We start from the raw sequence: 24010 nt of genomic DNA, 5'->3' as shown, positions 1-24010 counted from the left end.
TCCAAGCAGTGGTACCTAAACTGCATAGTATCCAGGACAAAATACATAATATTGACGTAAATAGTTCTATGATTCTGCTATCATTCAAGTAACAGAATTGTCTGATAAATTATCTAGGTCTGTAGTACATGCATTTAACTACAGTGGAGCTATTTTTCATACACACTTTGGGACAGATCCTACTTCCATGAAAGTTACGGGGAAAAGACTCCCATCTGTTTCAATGGGAGGGGGGGGTGGCTTCAGGACCTTTAACTGTAATATATCTACAATATATTAGTAGTGGTAGAAATCACATATATCACACAGTCAAATTACAGACATATTCTCTACTCCACACTACATTAAACCTAAAACAAGAAAAAATACCTACCCACTACATATTTATGTAACAATACTTTGACATGTTCATCTGACCCATTTTCAACAAACATGACTGTGTTGCATCCTACAGCATTTCCTCCAACCCAATGGTACATCAGCTATGTTTGCTGCATCCTCTTGCTTTCATTTTTCACTTGCCTTCTAGGCAACTGAAATGGCAACAACTGTATACAAATCAATCTGAGGTGGTATATGAAAAAAGGGTGTCTACATATGAGAAGGCATTCATATCTTTATGTTGCCAAAACGAATGGCAGAGGCAAAACTTGGAGCCAGTTCCAGCTCTAACCAAAGTTGGGATACTATTTATAGCTGTCTGGACTGAGTTACTGGCTGAGAAATCTTTGGATGATCAGACATACTTTAACTTCTCTACATGGAGTTAGTGCCATATGATCCATTTTGACAAGAGAATTCATAGCAGTCTGGAGGTTGGCCCACAGCCCTGATCACCACACTCTGGTGGAACTATTTGGAGTGGGAAAGTCCAGTGCCAATGCAATTGTTTTTAGATGTATACAGTAAGGCCTGCTGTGACTGCACGATCACCATTGCTAAAGTACTAGAGAACTTTAACACCATGTTTTTTGTTTCCACTCTACTGTTTATTTGCAGTTCCAGAGGTGATAAAATGAAAGCATTTAAGAAGAGCCTCCCCCACTTTGCCTCTCTAAGTCCCAAGAGCTGATAAGGCTTTCAAAGTATCTTTTTGTTTCTTTATTCCATTATTCAATTCCCCTAGGTAGATGGATTCTTATGGAGTTTAATCTTCAACCTCTTGCAATATAAAGCAGAGAACCAGAGGCACTGCTGAGTCAAAGATATCAATAATACATAAAAAGGTAGACGGGCAGCTCTATATTTCTGTATGTGACTGGCAGGCACTCTGTTTTGAAGGGAACCTGCAAACTCAAAATATGCATAAATGACTTCACATAAGGTGAAGAAGAGAGGGTGAAACATTCTTTTTAAATGGCTAAACTATTGTTGACTGATATGAATTTATAGATATATTAGGCATAGTGCAAAAGTGATAAACACATTATTATAAAATCCCAGGCAAAAAAAACATGCTGTACCCAGGCTATTCCACCTCTGACTTTAGTCCAAAGCACTCTCATCTTTTGTTAAATTAGGCTCTTTAATAAAGTTTATTATGTCATCATATTACCACATTTTCAGTGATCACACTGTAGCCTCTATAAACTCTGAAACAGTCTCTCTTGTGGGGCTGGTACAAATGAAAACACCAGTTCATGTGTTTCAGTTTTTAAAAAATGGTGTATGAACTCCTCTTGTAACTTTAAAACTATGTCTCCATGGTGAGGAATCGCAGAGTAGCTTGAAAAAGAGTTCAGTGGTTTGGGGGAAATGATCATCATCTCAACTGGCGTATGCAGCACACACATTTCTTCAATCCCAAGGCGAGAGGAATGGGCTATATCAGAAGTATGTTTAAGTGGAGGGTGGAGATCCAGAGAGGTGGGAAAATGAACTGTCTACTCTCAGGTTTCAGAGTAGCAGCCGTGTTAGTCCGTATCCGCAAAAAGAACAGGAGTACTTGTGGCGCCTTAGAGACTTACAAATTTATTTGAGCATAAGCTTTCATGGGCTACAGCTCACTTCATCAGATGCATAGAATGGAACATATAGTAAGAAGATATATAAACATACAGAGAGCATGAAAAGGTGGAAGTTGCCATACCAATGGTAAAAGGCTAATTAATTAAGATGAGCTATTATCAGCAGGAGAAAAAAAGAAAAAAACTTTTGTAGTGATAATCAAGATGGCCCATTTTAGACAGTTGACAAGAAGGTGTAAGGACACTTAATATGGGGAAATAGATTCAATATGTGTAATGACCCAGCCACTCCCAGTTTCAATTCAAACCCACACTAATGGTATTTAGTTTGCATATTAATTCAAGCTCAGCAGTTTCTCATTGGAGTCTGTTTTTGAAGCTTTTCTGTTGCAAAATTGCCACCTTTAAGTCTGTAACTGAGTGACCAGAGAGGTTGAAGTGTTCTCCTATTGGTTTTTGAATGTTATGATTCCTGATGTCAGATTTGTCAGACTCCAGTGAGAAACTGCTGAGCTTGAATGTACTTCCCTGTAAGCCAAACCCCCTCCCCATGTCAGCCACAGCTGGCAAAGGAAATAAAGTCCCTATTGTTTTGAATCCATTTATTCTTTATTTATTAAAAAAAAAAAAAGTGAGATCACTGACAAGTGAGATCACTGAAACCAGGTAGAGTGGGGGAGGAGGGAAGGACAAGGTCACTTTGCTTATTGTAGCCACACGACAAATCAAAGCTTTTTGAATTACAGCCTTCTGTTGCTTGGGCCATCCTCTCGAGCTGAGGGGCTGGGTGCCCGGAGCCTTTCCCCCCCGGGTTCTTAGGCATCTGGGTAAGGAGCATATGGAACTTGGTGAGGAGGGCAGTGGATGCAGAGGCGGTGTGTGCTCTAGTTGCCTTTCCCACAGCTCCACCAGATGCCTGATGATGTCCGTTTGCTTCCACATCAGCCTCAGCGTCTCCTCCTGTGTGTTCTGACCATGCTCACTGAATGCTTTCCTGGCCTCTGTCACCAAATGCCTCCATGCATTCAGCTGTGCCCTATCAGTGTGAGAGGACTGCATGAGCTCAGAAAACTTGTCATCGCGTGCGGTTTTTTTGCCTTCTAATCTGTGATAACCTCAGGGACGGAGTTGATACGAGGAACACAGAAACATTTGCACCTGCAGGGAGGATAAAAAGGGAGAGTAAAATTTAAGAAGATATATTTCTGAGAACAAAAAGGAGACTCTTTCACAGTGAATCAAGCAATTCACAGCAGACAGCACATGTGCTTTAGGACAAGGTTGCATTTTGCCTTTTATATTGCGTGACTGCCGGTATGGTGACACATCACACACAGCTGGGCAACAGAATTCAGTTTCCAGGCAGCCCAGGGTAAGTCAAACGATACGTGGGGTTGACTTCTTCCACCTTTATAACATGTGGGAATGGTTTCAAACTGCAGCACCCTCCTTTCCCATAGAAAGCAATCCTGGTTGGGTTTGCTATTTAAAATGAAGGGCTCTGGTTTTGGGGTGAATGTGCAGCACACCCCTCCCACACCGTGTGGCTATTTTCCAGGATGATCCCTTTTAGTCAAGCGCAAACAGCCCAGCATGAACAGGGTCCTTTTACTGTTTGCTTACAAAAATTCCCCTATTTCAACTAGGTGACCATGAATACATCACTCTCATGAGGCTGACACAGAAAGATAAAGATCAAATGTTGCATGAACGCAACCAAAACCTAGGACCATTTGCTACTATGCTTTGTGCTGCAATGATTCCAGACTACTTGCTACTAGCTTGGCATGGTAAAGTGTCCTACCGTGGAGGATGAAATAAGGCAGCCCTTCCCAAAAACCTTCTGCAAAGCCTTTTAGAGTACCTCCAGGAGAGCTTCATGGAGATGTCCCTGGAGGATTCCCGCTCCATCCCCAGACACGTTAACAGATTTTTCCAGTAGCTGTACTGCCATGAATGCATCCCAATTCTTTAGGGCAAATCAAACATTAAACACAATTGCTTTTAATCCCGTAGTGTAGTTACAAATGTGCACTCACCAGAGGTGTCTTCTCCGCCTTCAGGGTCCAGGAACCTGCCTTGGGAGGCTATTGGCTCCAGGGTGATGAAAAGGTCCTGCCTGCCGGGGAGAACAGATTCTCCACTTGCCTGCTGCCCATTCTCCTCCTCTTCCTCTTCCACAAAATCCTCCTCCATGTTGCATGAGAGACTCCCCCCTTGTAGATGTCCATGGACAGTGGTGGGATAGTGGTAGGGTCCCCCCTTAAAATGTCATGCAGCTGATCACAGAAGCCGCATGTATGGGGCTCTGACCCGGAGTGACCGTTTGCCTCCTATGTCTTGTAGTAGGCTTGCCTGAGTTCCTTAACTTTCACGCAGCACTGCTGTGTGTCCCTGGTGTAGCTTCTCTTCACCATACCCTGTGCGATTTTGGCACATATATTAGCATTTCTTCTGCTGGATCAGAGATCTGCCTGCACAGATTCTTCTCCCCACACAGCAATCAGATCCAGTCTCTCCCGATCGCTTCCTGCTGGAGCTCGTTTGTGATTCTGGAACTGCATGGTCACCTGTTCTGCTGAGCTCGCCATGCTGACCAAACAGGAAATGACCCAGGGCTTTTCCTGCGTACCTGGCTAGTGCATTGGAGATGAAAGTGCTGTACAGAGTGGTCACATTGGAGCACTCTGGGATAGCTCCCGGAGGTAAATACCGTCAAATTGTACAACGCTGCATCTGCACTACTCCAAATTAGACCCAAGAAGGTCGATTTTAGCACTAATCCCCTCATCAGGGAGGATAAAGCAGGTAATTTTAAGAGCCCTTCAGGTCAACGGAATGGGGTTAGTTGTGTATCTGCATTGCTTATAAAATCGATCAAACATGGCTAAATTTGATCTAACCTCATATTATAGACCAGCCCCAAGTGAACTGAAACAACAGAAGTTGATAAATTCCTAATTCAATTCATGAATACAATGAAATGTGCTAGCAGAAGAAATACTGTTGTATAAACAAATGGTATAAAAGTTAACACTGGGGAAAGGAGGAAGCCTTCCAGATGCAAAAATATAAACACTTTTTCTTCTCATATAGGAAACTAAATTGTTGTGCCTGTAAATTCCTGCTGCAGAGAATCCTGTGGCACCTTATAGACTAACAGACGTTTTGGAGCGTGAGCTTTCGTGGGTGAATACCCACTTCTTCAGACGCAGGTAGTGGAAATTTCCAGGGGCNTATATATACCTGCCCCTGGAAATTTCCACTACCTGCGTCTGACGAAGTGGGTATTCACCCACGAAAGCTCACGCTCCAAAACGTCTGTTAGTCTATAAGGTGCCACAGGATTCTCTGCTGCTTTTACAGATCCAGACTAACACGGCTACCCCTCTGATACTAAATTCCTGCTAAAACTCATTGAAAATCTTCACTGATGATCATGTAATACCACTGTTTCAGGCACTGCATATACATAACAGCATCTGCTGTTTACATGTCTCCATTAGCACTCAGTTATCATTCTTTGAAAAAAAGGTCATTGGATTAATAGAGCTCTCTCTCTCCTTTTCTATTTTATAAATAATACAATGAATACAATATTTAAAAACCAAAAACCACACCCAGGACATGACTTTATTTATGGTGTATTTTTGGAGTACAGCAGTACTATTTTATTATATTAACTATTCTCACAATTGTTGCAGGTAATCAGATTCCTAGGGCTTCTGTTGTGAGTTTTTAAAAAAATAAAAGTGATCATATTAAACCAAGAAGATCTCTGAGTGCTAAAATGTTCAGGATATTTCCTCTAACATTTTCTAATTGAAATGCATCACACTTGCATAGCTCTACTATTATTAGGAGAAGGAGAATATCAGCCTGATTTATTTTGGAAAATATGAAGTATTGACTTTTTATATAATGAGTATTGACAAAGATGTCTGGGAAAAAAAATCTAACCTTTTTACACATATCCAGAAGCATTATTTGCTTCCCTAAGAGTAAAACACCACACCACAGTCTTTCTTTTCTCTTTGCTCTTTTTCCAGGCCATACTGGTAACCACACCAACACCCAAAAGCACTTTTGGCCTAGAGTCTAATGCCACAAAGCTTCCTACAGATAATCTATAACGTTCCAGAACAGCCCATGAGTTCCCCTATTCCCCCACCCTCACCAGAGACAAATCAAGGCTGTTACTCAAAGTTCCCTAGAGAGGGACTAAGCAATAAACTCCACAACCTGGCACATCAAGATAGATAAAACTATTGTCATCATTACATCAGTAATTCATGGCCTAAACAGCTTTAGAAAGCCACTTAAAGAGACTTCTAGCATTAGGCGATCACCTTGTGAATTAAGACTTACTGCCTCATGAGATTTACCTTGTAAATATTTTTAAAATAAAGAGAGACCCAGAACCAGCAATAAAAATTATTTCTTATTTATAATTCATCTCCTAAAAACATTGAAAAATGTCAGCTTCAGCCCTAGAGGCTTATATGCCAAATTGTGATACAGCTGCCAATACAAATGTGATCAGATGGCTTTTCTGCAGTTGATGCACCACTGCATGATATTGTTAGATATGACTCTCAGAGGGATTCTAACTGGAAATATAAAGAAACCACTATAACGAGGCACAGTATATATTTCCTAAAAAATAATACTTTGTAGCAGCTTACCTCAGGTGCCTTTTTTCTTCATCACAATACTTCGGCTACTGGAACGCTGTATCTGCATTATTTTTAACATCTAATGGACTCATTTTAAACTACCCTAATACTGTTGATTATACAAAGTTCAGTCCTTGTTAAGAATTTACACAGCACTTTACTAATGAAATTAAATATCAGAACATTAATTGTTCAGAGATTAATTTTTAAATGCACATTTTTGTCTTCAAAGATGTGAAATATATTAAAAGTATCTTAGGAGAGAATAAATTCAATTAAAGAAACCACTTCTTTTGCCATTCATTTTTTTTCAAGTACCTCTTTGTTTATCACTAGAAGTTCCACATCAGATTTACATATAATGGAAGCAGATCGGTTTGTATTAGTCAGAAGACAGATTTCCTACAAAAACAAGAAGCATAATTCTTCTTTCAGCTGTAGTTTACTTTTATAATAAAACGCTTAAGATTGCATAGAGGATTGTACAACTTTTCATTAAAGGTATAAAGATAAATTAAAAATAGTACACTGGGTAAGCATGCAGTCCTACAAGGAACTGAGTTCCATCTACTTCCATTGACTATAATATATTGCTTTATCCTATCTGCCCCTTGCAATTAATATCAAATGCACTCTGCTCAAGGACACATTTTAAAAAGCTTGGAAATTCTAAAGTAAATTTTGGGAAACTAAAATTATTGCAGGTAAAGAAATCAGAGGGCTTTCTAAATGGGCATCTAATTTCAAAAGGTCAAATGCTGCCTTCTGTGGAAGATGCATACTTGTACTTTGGGGCAAAATCCAGCCTAATGTTTTTAGGGTGCAAAACTAAAGAGAGTAATCATCATTTTTATCATATGAGGAACAAACTCCTTTAAAATGAAAACAGATTTAATCACATGTGTTCATTTCCCTTTTATCTTGTTAGGCAGGAAGTATGAGACAAGAATTCTCTCAAGCAGCATGTTGCGTTGTTACTAGACAATCTATTGGGCCCATCAAATTCATTTTTATTAACAAATGTCTAAGGGCCTGATTGTCCCTTACTGAAGGTAGAGGCTAAAGAGAAGGAAGGTAATCTATATAAAATTTCTTCCAAACATTCCTACATGCTGTTTCTGGTTTCCAGTGACAGCTCGTCTCCCTTCCCTCTGCTCCTCCCCGCCCCACAAACGAAACAAGAAAGCCTGGATCAATGGAATGTACTGTGGTGTGGGGTCACACAGAAAGATAATAAAACCTGGAGCCAAGTTCTCTCTTCTCCCCACCTCTTCGTCCATGCCCCACATCTGCCTCAACTTGCCCCTTTTTCCTGCACAGATCACAGGATTCATGGAGCACTTCTACAGAGAGGGCATGTTGCTGCAGGGTGTTCTTAGGGTGACCAGACAGCAAATGTCAAAATTGGGATGGGGGTGGGGGGTAATAGGAACCTATATACGAAAGAGACCCAAAAATCGGGACTGTTCCTATAAAATTGGAACATCTGGTCACCCTAGGTGTTCTCCACAAGGGGTATGGTAAGTCATAAGTTATTCAATATTCTAATACGATTTAACAAAAGCTAAAAATACCCATGACATACACTTTGTCTGACATTCACCTTAGGAGAAATTTTTACCACATTATTTTTAATTTCATACATGTTATTAAAAATTTAACAAAAGAGACTAAGGTAATTAGGTATCCAGGTTCCACTGACTTTCCTTTTGTGTCTGTGGAAATATCCCCTTTAAACATTTTAAAGCATAGTTTCATTCAAATAATATTAAAATTTGAAATGAAAATATTTACCCCTATGAAGTCTCCTTCTTCAGCTTCACATAATATTTCAGAGGTGAAAGTTTGGGCTTTGAAATTTGCATCACTCCATAGGACTTTTAGCTTTCCAGATAGTATTAAGTAACATTCACTTGGAACATGACCTTGCCTTATAATTATGGTTCCAGCTTCACACCTAGAAAGAGAATTAAAATCCCAAACATAAATGTTGACAACAAACAATGACTGCAATATGCAAAACGTAAACTGCAAGATACAGACATCAGAATGTATCCTAGTAGACTGGATGAAAGTGATTCCATAATTAACATGACACACTGAAAAAAGCATAATTCTAAGAACACAATAACTTGATATTATGTCAGGAGGAGAACAAAGCTGTAGAACCTCAGCTGGTACATACACTTAATCTGCACATGCTATTACCATGATTGCGCAAGTACTGAAATGCCTGACTGGTCATTTGAGTGCACATTTCCTGCAACTGCATTCCTAGAGTCCACCAGTCGTGCATGTAAATTAAACACAAAAATGGCATATGCTTTTGCACATAAACTGTGCACACAGCATTCTAAAAGTCTGATCCTTTTGATGCCAAGATACTTATCAGCAAGGAACCCTGATAAACCTTAAAGGAATTCTATCAGAGTAGTTACAACACATAATTTAGCCTGTGTTGAGACCCATCAATTTAAATATCAGGGGCAGGGCTGACTCTACTGTTTTTGCCGCCCCAAGGAGTGTGCTGAATTGCCACTGTGGATGGTGGGGGCAGTCCGTGTGCCATTAGGGTGGCTCACGTGTTTCTGCTGCGGCAGCGGCAATTCGACGGCAGCTTCTGTCTTCAGCCAGAAGACAGAAGCTGTGCCGCCGCAGACAACTGAACATAGAAGCTGCCATCAAATTGCCACCGCAGTGGAAAAGCGCGAGCCGCCCTAAAGGCACATAGACTGTCCCCGCCATCTGCCACAGCAATTTGGCATGCTGCTTGGGGGCAAAAACACACCGACATCCACCTCTTGCAGACTGCGGCCCCAAGCACCTGCTTGGGATGCTGGTACTTGGAGCCAGCCCTGACCAGAGGGCAGCCGTGTTAGTCTGTATCTGCAAAAACAACAAGGAGTCTGGTGCACCTTAAAGACTAACAGATTTATTTGTTAATCTTTACGGTGCTACCGGACTCCTTGTTGTTTTTATCCAATTTAAAGTTTTTCCTTTCAGAAATCTCACCATGTATTTATTTTGCAAAAAGGATCCTTCTAGTATTAGATATATAGCTTACTGGTACATTAATTTTAAATATATTACATGTTATTTTCACATATCATGAAAAACATCAATCATTAATTAATGTGTGATTTGTTTAAGTTTCAGGATACAATAAATATCAATCTGCAAAACAGAGAGTGGAATTCCTAAAAGATGGCACCATTATAGCATAAGGTGGTTTTCCTGCACGCCCATGGTAATTACCTGTCACTATAAAATGCTTCATGAAAAGTGCTATATACGTGCCAAGTACCAAATAATGACTATGGTATGTTACATACATGAAAGAAATCAAAAGGTCCTTCTTCTCCTGAACCACAGAATCCACTAAATAATTATCAGTGCAGCTACTCTTTACTATCAACTACCTAACTGGTCAGACTGCCATCACCAAAGATCAGACTCTAATTCAGTGGTTCTTAACCTACTTACCATTGTGGGCCCCATCCAATACTACCTGTATGGCCCTGAGGATGTCACACAGGCTGCAGCTGTGTGCTGACTGGGCCACAGGCAACCCATGGGCCACAGGTGGAGAACCACTGCTTAATGTATTCAGCTGTGAAGAGCTTCCATCCTAGTTCACTGGACAAAAACATAACTAAACCCAGAATCTGAGCTGATATCACATAGAACAAAACAACACAATGGAACAAAGCTACTCACCAGCCTAGTTTGTCAAAACATTAGCTAATTGCACTAAGAGAGACATGAAAACAGTCAGAAAGTCAGGGAAATCGAATTCTATTCTCAGCTGTAGCAGACTTTTTCTAGTGAAATCAGGTGAATCACTTCACCTGTTTTTGCCCTAATTTTCTCATCTGTCCAATATAGTATTCTTGTCTCTTACTTACTCTTGGTAGACTACAGCATGGCAAAGTTGGAGCTGCGTTTTATTAGGTAAACACTGAAATGTTCTGTTCTTCTTCAGACACGTTTGTATCTTGAGGGGGGAAAAAAGACAGCACACTTTAATTTAATAACAGGCTCAGATAACACACAAAAGAAATTGTGAACTACACTTGTGGTCAGGACTGAGTTGAGCCCGTGCGTGTGTGCCCAGGCAGAGGAAGAGGGTGGAAGAATCTTCCATTTCCCTGGCCCTTGTGTTGGATCCAGGCACAAGAGCAGTACTTGAGCTCTGTGCAAGACCAGTACTGCTGTTGGTTTCCATGGCCCTGCCCCATTTTCCACACCAGACAGTACGGAGGAGTGGATGATTTCCCCTCCTTCCGGGTTGTAGAGCAGCCACACTTTCCTTGCCCTCACAACAGCACCAAGAAGCATTGGGCCTACTTCAGGTACCATGCCTCCCAAGGCTTCCACTAGAACAGCTGGCCTCCATCCCAGCTCCAGTTGAGGGCTTTGAGAGCCAAAATCCATACTCACTGAGGGCTCCAAGCACCACTACACTCAATGGGAGACTTGAGCTGTGTGCATATATATTCGGGACCAAATCTGAGACTGAGAGGATACTGCTAACAGAAAGTCATCTGAACCCTCTTCAAGTAGGATCTTGTTCATAAGGAACAAAGGAAAATGGTACTTTTTTTTTTGCATCATGCTTCTTCCTAATGCATTGGGCTTTCTCTGTATTTTAAGATTTTTCCCAGAATGTAATGGGTTCTCTGTTGTGAATGTCATGATTTAGTAACCACATTATTGTATGAGTATTACCATTTCCTTTCCTCACCCTGTCTGTTGTCTCAGAATGTGACTCTACTCTCGAGCTTGCCTGATGGACATGGGGCCAAGTTCTGCCCTTACTTACTCTTTATTTACACCACTAGTACCTCCACAAAAGTCAACATGGTTGCTCTGGATTTACACCGCTGTAGCTGAGAGCAGTGTGTGGCCCCAGGATGTTACTCCAGACTTAATTAAAGGGTGCCACATGCACATATATTAGTATAGAATTTGGCACTAAGAACGTTTGCTGCACATCAGAATCTCACTTTCAGCTGCACAATCAGTCAATCTGTATTAGAATATTTTTCATCTATATAGCTTTTAACAAATTTGCTACTTTTTTTTTTTTTTTTACACTCTGAGATCCAGCAAGTTATATTACGATAAATGAGATTTCTGGGATAGGACCATTTAATATACAAATTTGAAAGTTTCTAGCTAAGTCAAGTCTGGAAGAGAACCACGTAAAGGTGGATTGCCTGCAGATCCCTGGAACAGGAATCCGAATTAAAAAGTTCCAGTACTCAATCAGTTATAGTAGCTGGTAGTGCATCAGAGAGAAGCAGAAAAACAGCAGTAAATGGACACTTCACAGCTGGATTTTGCTGTTAGTGGCAAACTGGTAGGAGACCAAGGGAGAAGGAAAGGTGAGCCAATACCTCTCAGATCACGAGGGCTAGAGGCGGCAACAAGCCTCTTGACTGATTGCTGCTAGGCAAACACCTGATGCTGCTGCAGCAGGCTAATGCAAGTAAGAGGGGCACTATGGACATGTCTCTCCTCTCAGTCTTTCAAGTCATGTCATAGTGTGCGGAAGGAGGATAAGAGAACAGGCCATACTGATGCTCACCACACTGCCATTCTGCCTTGTGACAGTTTATGAAGTACCCCATTAGTAGTGAAATTCATTCCATTTAGTACTTTAAGAAGACGACAGACTGCCAGCTTTGATAATGGTTTCATAGAAAAGAGTCAGCCCTCATAGGGGCCTTGAAGTGGGAAAATTGAGCAAGGAACAGTCTGTCCAGGATAGACTTGGCAGGGCAGGACTGGGCTGCCTGTGTAGGAGGAAGATCCTGGTGAGGTTGTTGCCATCAATAGGAAGTAGAACTGAGGGACAGACTCTTGCTGTCAGTGTAGGCAGATGGAGGAAAGCGTCTGTCTGAGAAGACTCAAAAAATAAGGGGAATGTTGAAATTTTGGTGGATCCAGGAGCTTAAATCCATCTCTAATGCCAAGTCTCATTCTAAAGCATCCCCAAGGCCAAACTACTGCTAAAATCCCACATAATGAAAGGGAAGACACTATAGATCCATGGTCAATCAGTTAATGGGGTTTAAATCATTAGCAGATTTATCAAATTTAGAAAAAATGTTTCCTTTTTATTATACCGTGAGTAACAAGTGGCTGGCAATGACTCAGATCTGAAGTGTGAAAAGACTCCTAGCTTCTCAGTAACCTCCAACACAACTCACATAATGCAGTCTTTCAAAAGGGGAACAACTTTTGTCAATATTTGTCAGATGCTTTAGAATCAGCCTTCTGTTTACATAAAAGCTTTTTATATGGGAACAATTAAACAAAAATCTGATCTCTAAAAGGTCATAGTCAACAAAATGAAATGTAGGTTTCTTTATCTCTCACATACTAATGGACAATTATCCAATTTATTTAGGGATATTAAAATGTAAAGTGCATAAAAATATTATCCTTCCCTTGCCCAGACCCAGTTTCTAAGGCGAGGGGAAAGCTATGATCCTATACATCTTCTCTGAAGTATGATCAAAGTCTAAACAACTACATTTTCAGAAAAGTATTTGGTCTAATGTGGCTATTCATCACCCTAGTATCCAAACTGTTTTTACAGTTCTTTAACTAATTACTTTACCCTATATATTTGATATATATGTGAAGATCTACTGCAAGATTTCAAAATTGTTCATAATGCAGTCACACTTTTCTCTTTATTGTTCATTGAGATATGTAGGTAAAGAAAACACACTTTATTCTTTATTTACTGTGTATAGTTCTGAGACTGGCAAGATCACACAAAATCAGTACAAACAGGAATATGGAACATTCCCTAAGGTGCAAATTCGACCCTCTTATTCATGGCAGTGAAGAGTTCCCTTGTGCAGAACTGGTGTGGTTCCATGTCCCAGTGCGCAAGTAGCGCTTTGAGGAGGAGTGAAGGGGAATGGACACCATGCAGGGCAGTTGCCTCCCTCCCCGCACAATGTAGCACAGCACTTTAATTAGCTCTGGTAAAATCTGATGGGCAGTGTTTTCACACAGTGATGCCTATGGTAGGGTATCTAAATTCATATTATTAGATACTTAGCTTTAGGCATCCTAGTTTGAAAATGCAGGCCTGATGCTTTCTGGAGTTTGCATTAATGTGGTAAGCATTAAGTATTTTTAAGAGATAATTCAACAAGTTAAACAGATGAGCTGACAATTTGTGTCATCCGATTGACATCATAGCAGCTAGAGGCTCTTGAGTCCATCAAAACTGCAGTCTCCTTGGATGGAGAGAACACTTTTAAAAGATGGTTTACCTTCTATATGCTTGCTAAACTGACTGCGAAATCCGAATTTCTCTCTTACATTAAACTTCTTTGTATGAATCCCTCTTCCAGGGTTGTCACCCAAGACATTACTTTAGAATCATTTCCACTTCACAGAGGTGCAAGATAGGGGTTTTCCCCTTTCACCTTTGCTGTTTGACCTAGCCCTAGAACCTTTAGCCACTGCTATCTATACAAATCAACATATAGATGGCATCAGAATAGGCCAACAAGAGCACAAGATGATGCTTTATGCTGATGATGATTTTGTTCTTGTATCTAAACCTGAAGATTTTGTTCCTAGCCTATTAAATTTTATTAATGCATTTGGATGCCTCTTGGGCTGTAAAAGCAATTGGAAAAAAACTGGAAATTCTGGGTGTAAGTAAACAAGCTCATAGGGGAATCTATGATAATTGGAACATTAATTGGCAACCCAAATGGATGAAATATTTAGGGAAAATCATCCCCAATGAGATGGAGAATCTGGTCAAAATTAATGTAGAGCCTATTTTAGTTCAGGTAGTGAGAGTTTGGGACATAAGGAGAACCCTTGCTCTTAGCCTTTCAGGCAAAATAATATCAAAATGAATGCATGTTTCCCTGAACATGGCGTATCCTGAAAGGCCTCCCAGTTTCTAATCCAGTGGGCAGGAGGACAAGACTGGCTTCATTTAAACTGCAACTCTACCAAATTGGGAGACTTCCAACATGCAGAATTATTATACAGACTTAGCAGCAGCCAGGCAGCCCTGTCGCTTCAAAACATAACAGAGCAGACCACTCCCTGGGCTGCTGGTGGAACAGGAGTTGATCCATCACCTTCCCTTGGCAGGAATGTTGGGTTCAGCTGACAGCTACTACCATTTTGATTGTAAAATGTCCCTTACAATGTTGGCTACCAGACAAACATGGGCCAGTTTGGCTAGAAAATGTAAATTCCATCCCTTCTCTCTCTCTCATCGATGCTATACTTTGGGAGCAACACAGTGCTGAAAATTATCAAGAAGTCATTAATGTGGAGAGAGTGTATGGATAAGGGGACAGTTTGGGTCTCTTAATTGAGGATCGGTTTCTCCCATTTCAAGCACTCCAAAACCAATACAACCTACCTGGTGTAGCTGCCTGGCATTACCAGCAGCTTAAGCATCTCTTGAAGGACATATTTGGTCCTGATGCGCTGGAAGCACCAGAGACTCTTGAATAGTTGTTGACATGGAGAGAGCTCCAGAGGTTTACCCAATCATCTGTAGTTTGTTATGACTTTGGGGTCCAAAAGATACTCCCTAATTTAGATTGCCTGTCCCAGGCCTGAAACAAAGATTGGCATATATCCTTGAACCCTAGCCTGTGGGGAAGTGCCTTGCAAAAAATTAAACCTCTTCTACTGATCTATGATTAAGGCTGATCCTGCAGAAAATGCCTGGGCTTACCAAAATGGAGTGCTGCTGGAGATGTGGGGCTCCCAAAGCCACCTTGGCTCACATGTTTTGGGACTGTCCCAGGATACAGCCCTTTTGGCTAGAAGTAGGTAGGAGGATTAATATGATCCTGGATACTGCCTTAAAAATGACTTCCCAGAGCTGTGTTACATCCTATCACCTTGGAAATTCTGCAATTCACAGAAAGCTTGCGTCTCTAGAGCAGCGCTTGTAGCCAAAAGGCTCAGATTGAAAAACAGATTGCCTCTAGGGATAGGAGATTGGCACAGAGGCTTGGATGACCAGGCAGCTAAAAAGTGCATAACATTTTGGAGAAGAGGAACATCCAGCAAATTTGAAAAGATTTGGTCTGACATTTTAGAAATCTTTGTTTCCTAGCAGATGGAAACTGAGATGTTGCTCTCTCTTCTCCTCCACTCCATTCCTTTCCCCTCCACTCCTTTCCTTTCCCTCCCTTTACTTTTTTGTTCTTTCTCCTTCCCTCCCCTTATTTGATACCAATCACCCAACCTACTTTATTACTTTTGAAGTAGGAAGTGGATCTGATTATCTGAGTTTATCTTCATAAGCTTAATAGTATAGAATTTTTGCATAATCAAGTAAACCCATATGGGTCAAGTTTCTCCATGGCACCCACTTGTAGTGACACAGTGCAGACAAATTAGTAATGTGTCTGCACTGTAGGCCTGGGATCTGCTATCCCTTAACACCACAAGAGAAATATCTGGATGGAGTTCCCTCAAGATCTTGAAACTGACATCAGACAGATTAGCCCTCAAATACTCAAGACTGAACAGATCAAGGTAGTAATCAGTTTCAGGTGAAGCAGTCTAAAAATTCAGTACAATCATTAATTTTGCATGCTGTACTAGCAGTTTTCTTCTTTTTAAATTATATTTCCATAAGTTAAATGGTTACCTACAAAAATAAAATGACATAAGAAAATCATCACTGTGCCCTACCTAGTATCACTGAAGTAATTATTTATCAAATAAAGTGCTTTATTTTCCTTACCTGCCTGAGATCTCGCTGGCTTCTTTCTTTAGGGCAAATATACAACAGATGCTTCAGCTTTTCAAAATCTCCCCTCTACAACAAAAGTAAAAATGTAAACATTAGTCTATGTATTCCTGTTGACTGTATTCTACTTGTCTCTATGGACACTGAGTGTACTTTAAATAGAATAAAGGTTTCTACAGTAGTCATGGGTATCTGTTTGAGTTGTGTGTTTATTGTGGTTTTATTTTTGTTCAACAAATATAGTCTAACATTTCTGAGACGTTCACTCATTAATGAACATAATTCACACATACTGTAAAACTCTTATAAGGAACTCATTTTATCTGAATGCATTGAAATATGCAAACAACAATTGTTCTGTGAAGAATTTGGCTGGGACTTTCACTTTACTTCATTGTGAGTTTGTTGTAAGTATGTTCCACTCTGACCCCACTGAATGACTTGGGGTCAGGGTGGGGGCTGGGAGAAGTGTTTGAACATGTTGAGAACCTTCTTTTCTCCCTCTCACCCAACCCCATCTTTTTTAGGCAATCATAATAGATCTTAAAATACTTGTGATAAATATTTTCAGTTATCTTAAATGAGAAGTTTTAGTACACTCAGATAAGATTTAAGATTATATAGGAATAAATAACTAATTTTAATTAGGCAAAATATATACAGCAAAAAAGCCCAACAATCCCTCATTAGAACTAGCTTAATAATTGCATACAGTCTGATCCTTGCATACCCAGATATCCTGCAGAAATTAACAGGAATTTTTGCCACAAAAAATGCATAGACACCAAACCTGCAATCTGATCTGCACAGGCAAGTCCTTGCACCTGTACAGAATCCAGTGAAGTCAATGAGGCTCTTCATGGATACACAGGTCCATGGGCATATCTAAATGCAGGACTGGGACCACAGGTACCAATTATGGCAGAGTTATAACACAAATATCAAAAATACCAACAAGGTTAGTTGTAGAATAATCGTTGATGTTGAATAAAAGATCACTTCCAAGGTGTGTTTGCCTCTTCAGATGAAATATTGCCCACTGTATTACTGGACTCTTTCCAACATATCTAGACAGAAAGCAGAGAATTCAAAAAGTTTTCCTTAAATAAATGAAAAAAATCATTCTAAGGCCTTAAACATTTACGCATCTGCTTAATTTTAAACATTCTGCTACTTTGATTGGACTATTCTTTTGGTTAAAAGTAGCTTGATAGAGCCCTAAAAGATGAAGGAAATAAGAGCCCATGCTTGCCATTATGTACATTCCTAGAACATTTATAAACTCCCACAATATCTACATGTATAACTTATGCCAACATGAATTTTCTGAGTTTTTTCCTAAAATATTTTTGTATTTAGTTTATGTGGTGAGAGTTCCCCATCTTGTTGCAATATTCACCATATATGCTGGGTTGTTAGTCTAGCCAGAGCACTGAAATAATTTATTTTTTAATTATTATTATTTGGCTGTCATCCATTTGGATGATATTGCAAAAACTGAATAAAGGGTTGCATTAGCCCAAGTTAGGGGCATTCCTGAGATCAAAGCTGACAAATGTGGGGACAAGTATTTCCTGATGGACTTGATCATCATTATAAGTGTTGTGTTTTACTTTGCAAGGAGATGATCTCATGTTGTCTGAGGTTTTGCAAAAGCTATAAAGCGCTATGCTGGAATGAAAAACAGAGGTAGCTCTTCTAGAAAATTATCCTTAGGAAAAGGCAAATATAAAGGTAACAAATTTAAACACTTCTGGATCTCTAGAGTAGAACTAGTAGAAAAATCAGATCTATATGCTTGAAGCTATACATGTAGCCTGATGAACTTGGCATCCAGCATCAATCATTAACGTGTTTCAAAGTTTTGTCTTCACACTCTGATCCAGTAATAAAAAAATGTATTGCCCATTCATTGCAATATACAATTGACATATTGCTAAATCACTTTACACAGATACTGAGAGAGTAGGAAAAGGAAGGTGACCTGTATCAGTGATTTCCCTCTGAAGTCACATTTAAATACCAACAAATTAACACAAGACAGTGCACGTGCATGTTTAACCAAGCTTTTTATGACCAGGCCACCTGACCTTCAGGATGTATTGTTTTGATGGAAATATTGTTCTCATTGTCTCAACTTCTGCAATTCTATGTTTCCCCCCAACCAATGTAATCGAAACAAGCCTGTGTGTGTGTACAAAGGGCATTCCTGGACTCAGTGCATATATGAGCAAATGGCCCAAGTGTACAGCCTTTCCAGCTCCACATTCTCTAATGGCTTGAAGAGTGGGAACCAAGAAAAAAACATATTCATGGGCAAAGTCACAGTTATTGCTAAACATCAACAACAGGCAGCACTACTGAAGGATTAGAATAATTCCACTCTGTATGATCAGATCTAGATTTTAAACCAGATGGAAGAGCACTGTCCACAATATTATTTAGATCTTAGTATTCTGAATTTAAAATAAATTATGTGGTCTCATATTCCCAGATTAGAGACAGAAATGACATTTTAGTTTATATTAAAACTCAACCTATAAAATTAAGTGAGAGTCGGATGCACTAAAACCCAAGAGAATGAAAATCAGAAACCCTGGCACAATCATCCAAACTAGAACAAGCAGAATGCAGAAAAATGTCCCTTGACCACCCTAGGCAGCAACAGCATTCCATTTTAATGTTCTTGAGAGAAAAGGCTCACAGCTCCAATAACCAAATTTGAAGTTTTAGCTGCCACTGAACAAATAACCATTGTTATTTTTATTTCTGTGTATTACTGTAGTGCCTGGGAGCCTTAATAAAAGGACCAGGAACCATTGTGCTAGGCACTGTACAAACAGAGAACAAAAAGACACGAAAGAGCTTACAGCCTAAGTATAAGACAAGCAGGAACAGACTGATGCAGACAAACAAAAGGAGGGAGTACAAGGAAATATTGAGACAATATTGGTCTGCACGACAGGCCGTGATCTCAGCTTGCCAGCTGCCCATTAATTTCTTTGTATGCAGGATTGTTGTAGTGAAGTTGGTGCCAGGGTATCAGAGAGAAAAGGTTGGTGAGATAACGTTTAAGGCACCAACTTTTTGGTGGTGAAAGAGACAAGGTTTCAAGCTTACACAGGATTTTGCTTCAGGTCTAAAGACCTGAAGATCTCTGTGTAAGCTCAAAGGCCTGTGAGGCACTGGCAGAGGGTGTCAGAGGGCAAAACCCTGGCACAAGCAGGGGCAGAGCGAGTAGCAGTTACCCCAGTGGCACTGAGACAGCGGCGGCTCCAGGCACCAGCGCTCCAAGTGGCAATTCGCAGGAAAGCTGCCAAATCCGCAGGACCAAGGACCTCCTGCAGGCAAGCCGCTGAAGGCAGCTTGACTGCCATGCTTGAGGCGGCAAAAAAGCTAGAGCCGCCCCTGCACTGAGACACCAGGTGCTTTGCAAAATAGTTTGGGGGAGGGGAGGCAGAGGCTTTTTTATTTGAGCAAAGTGGCTTTTTTGTATGGTCACACGGACTGAGCATGCTCAGTAACATCTGCGGAAGCCACTGTCCTTCAGCCTGCCCTTATTAGCCGTAAAAATCTGATGACCAATTTTTAGAGGGGTTAAAAAGGGCAAAGGGGGTGAATTGGAGCAGGGGGGTGGCCAAGGTCTGAGCAGGGGGTGGAAATTGACTGGTCAGCGGGGTCAAGCAGCTGGAGGCAGCATTAGGAATCGGGCTAAAGGACAAAATCAGGGCTGGGGGGAGGAGCAGGAGTTAAGCTCAGGGTGAGGTGCTGGCAGAGGGTGACGGAGGGCAAAACCCGGCACAGGCAGGACACAGTGGGTAACAGTTACCCCAGTGGGATTGAGACACTCGTGTTTGCAAAAATGTTGGGGGGCAAAGCAGCTTTTTTTATTTCCCCTCTCACAGACAGCACCTCTCAGCATCGGCTTCCCAGGGTTGGGTTCTTAAAAGCACAGGCACAGGGCTGGGTTCTTAAATGCACAGGCATCCCAATGCCTAGTCAATGCAGCTCCTCTTTGTCTGATCTAACCTACTGAGGCTATGTCTACACTACAAAATTCAAAGTGGTGCCACGGGTGCCAGTGCTCCTGGTAATCCACCTCGACGAGGAGATTAGCTCCAAGCACTGGGAGCTGAGCCTGTCCACACTAGCGCTTTAAGGCGCTCAAACTTGCTGCACTCCAGGGGGTGATTTTTCACATCCCTGAGCTAGCAAGTTAGAGCACTTTAACTTGCCAGTATAAATAATCCCTGAGACTTAATTCAGTGAAATATTTTGCACATATCTCTCAGAAACAAAGAATCCCTTATCACTGTATCTGATTGTATAGAGTCTCCTAGCAGTTTCCCAACTTGTCTTTGCTGCTGCTGGGATTCCCTAAATTCCCTGAATTTTTTAATTTAATTTTTTCTTCTCATTTTAGAGCTGACTGAATTTCTGGTCTAGTGTCAAAACTTTGTTTTGAGTCAATCCACCAATGGGGATTGCATTTTTGCAACTGTTGTTTTGCCTCTCAGTCTAGCCCTTAGCGCTTTTCCGCATGCCATTGCGTACAGCTTGATTCTCTAAGATTCAGTAAAGACAGTATACTATCTCCTATAATGTCTTTCTCCCTTGAAAAAAAAATCTGTTCTAATTTTTGCAGAAAATTAGAACCACCATTGTGGGTTAGACCAATAGTCCGCCTAATCTAGTATCCTGTCTTGTGACAGTGGCCAATGCCAGGTGCTTCTAAGTGAATGATCAGACCAGGCAATAACTCAGTGAACCATCCCATTGTCCACTCCTAGCATCTGGCAGCCAAAGGACAGTTTAGGGACATGCAGAGCATGGGCCTGCATCCCTGATTATCTGAGGGACTGATCTAAATCTTTGTTCAACCCATTCACAGTTTTGCCTTTCAGAATATAATGAACCCACATCTACAACCCCAAGATACCTTTACAACCACAAGAATTCTAAAATCATGAGTTATATACCCTTGAGTCAAGACATTTTAATAAATATATGATATATTTTATGAGCCTGTTTGTTCCTGAGCCTGTAGGGTGCAATAAGGCCAGTTCCAATGCCTTGAGCCTGAACACCTTAATGAATCTTAGTCTACCCTCATACTTTCCTGTTACCTCTCCCAAACATTTCATATACCTAAGGCCATATCTACACTCTAAGTGTGGGTTAACTCAAGTTATGTCAGCACAGAGTCACTACAGTTACTATGTCAAGTAACAGGGGGTAGCCATGTTAGTCTGTATCCACAAAAACAACAAGGAGTCCAGTGGCATCTTATCTGTTAGTCTTTAAGGTGCCACCGGATTCCTTGTTGTTTTTACGATTACTATGTCACTTGTGTGCATGCATCCTGGACTCCTTGTCTCAGCAGTCAGGGTACTCACCAGAAACACTTGTATAGATTCAGAGTAAGGTGCACCAAGAATAGATATCCCACTGTATTTTGGGAAGCTTTGGTTTGGCAGCGTATGCAGGGTACCAAACAGGTCAGACAGGGGTGGTTGTGGCCATTGGATCCAATTTCTTATAATGCACTGTTAACTATCCATTAATTTTATATGAATCCCATACATAAATGTATACATAATGTTTACACCTTTTTTTTCTAACCCCACAAACTTTTAAATCAAATTGATTTAAATCATGAGTCAGGAAGACTCGATTTAATCATGGTTTTCCAGATAAAAGTGCATTCCTGTTGGTTGTTATAGCCTTAATACATATTCTTCACAACTCAGAGTTAGACATAAGTTTAATTTCTAGAAGGTACGCATTATACATTTTTAAACCATGACTTATTTAGAACATTTTTAAGAGTAGGTGTACAGCTATATCAGAAAATGAATGTGTGACATTCTATACCTTGGGGGAGTGTACCCTATATTCCTCATTTTCCATATAATTGTGATCTTACATATAAAGCATGCCATGCAAGGAATCAGGGGAGAGGGTTACACACCAAACCTGTCCAAAGGAAAGTTTATGGCATACATTTTTTTCCTTTCAGCTTAACCTAGAGAGGTGCAAAAAATTAGGAATGCAACGTAGCTTCACCAACCCAAACCATTCACAAATCAATGAACTAGCTGAAAACACAAACAAATCCATCAAAAGGTAATTTTAGGGCAGGAAAAATTACAGTATTAATAGAAAGGAGATTGCACTATGACAGAAACTACAAATTGCTTCAAATGTTTAGTACATTGAAACTCAACCTGTCTTTTATTTCAAGTAAAAGGAATTATTCCATTGCACTAGGATGGCCTCTTTATGCCTTTTCGATTGCATACAATTTCTCTCAGTAAAGACAGTCCTTTCCCCTTCCCCCACAAATAATCCACCACCATTTTTTACAAAGCATTGTGCAAGTTCGTTGATGACAGTGTGACTAAATGGGACGAATTTCTTGGTGACACTGCATTTTCTTTGAGAATAAAACCAAACATGACAACTAAATTGTCACCCTATTGACTACTGTATGGCTTTGAGGCAAGATTCCCAGACCAAGTCTCAGACAACTAGACGGTAAGTGTCCTTCAGCTTTCAGGTGCGTATGCTATTCTGCGATTGTTCTTTTTACAAACACAACTCCTTCTCCATTTGTTTCCAAACCCAACAGATTTTGAGGAACTTGATGAAGAATACTTCAAAGAGTACATCATGAAAATTCAAGCTAGACATGATGCTGACTAAACTGGCTATTAGTAATATTACAAAAGCACAAGAAAAGCAAGAAATATTGTATGCCAAAACTAAGACTCATAAACATGGGGAAATAACATTCAAGGTTGGTGACACTGTCTTGTTACTGAATACAAGAAGGAAAACAAGAAAGGGAGGGCAGCTACAACCTACCTATGTGGGACCATAAAAAAATGGCCGCTATAGAGGGCAAAAGAGTTAAATCAGAAAACAAGTTAGGGAAAAGTTTAGAAAAGTTGTACAGCATCTCCCAACTACAAGTATTTAAAGAGCCTCCAAAATTAGGTGAGGAAAACATATCACAGAGAAACATGGAAAAGGAAACTACTGTGGATGACACTGTGAAAACCTCAGAGGTAGGAGAAATGAGAGGCAGTGTATCTAACAAGCCTCACAACAGCCAAGTGGAGGTCACACACATGGAAAATGAGGACTGTGTAGTGTCAAGAGTTTCAAGCAGTCATCCAGGTGATTTTGATGACATGGTTATGGAGGATGATGAAAACAGAGAGTGGTTTCTCAAAGGTGTTGCTTACCACACAGTTGTTTTTAAAAGAATTTGTTGACACACTTCCATTTATCAAGCATATCAACAGTTTCTATGTAGGAATTGAATGTTTGTTTGCAAAAATCATTCCTCTATCTCTTTTGTACACTACACCACAAGAGAGGTGAGAGGCACAACAACTTCTATCTAACACCTGGTGATAGATCCAGAGGAGTGAAAAGATCTGCTGCTGAAATCAGAATTGTAGCTGGCCTATTTACTCTTGAGTTAACAGGGCAGGAAAAAGTTGAGAGGACAAACTGGAGGCACCCAAGGTGATGTAACTTGCCAAAGGTTACACAGAAAGTCAGTGGAAATCCTGGCTCTCATTTCCCTG

The 24010-nt window shown here is 40.5% G+C and overlaps 1 protein-coding gene across 1 annotated transcript in view; it reads right to left on the bottom strand.

Moving 5' to 3' along the window:
* LOC116826253 (uncharacterized) overlaps positions 1-24010 on the bottom strand; it is a 76824-nt gene that overhangs the window by 40082 nt on the left and 12732 nt on the right. Inside the window, exons 4-8 of the mRNA XM_075066747.1 lie at positions 17368-17479; positions 16407-16481; positions 10549-10637; positions 8438-8600; positions 6962-7045 (exon numbers count right to left, since the gene is read on the bottom strand). Of these exons, the coding sequence (XP_074922848.1) occupies positions 6962-7045; positions 8438-8600; positions 10549-10637; positions 16407-16481; positions 17368-17479 (523 nt within the window). The remainder of the gene's footprint in view (positions 1-6961; positions 7046-8437; positions 8601-10548; positions 10638-16406; positions 16482-17367; positions 17480-24010) is intronic.

The sequence above is a fragment of the Chelonoidis abingdonii genome, chromosome 5 (genome assembly GCF_003597395.2).
Source record: "Chelonoidis abingdonii isolate Lonesome George chromosome 5, CheloAbing_2.0, whole genome shotgun sequence".
In the NCBI taxonomy this organism is placed as follows: domain Eukaryota; kingdom Metazoa; phylum Chordata; order Testudines; family Testudinidae; genus Chelonoidis; species Chelonoidis abingdonii.
This window is presented reverse-complemented; position numbering and strand designations above follow the sequence as displayed.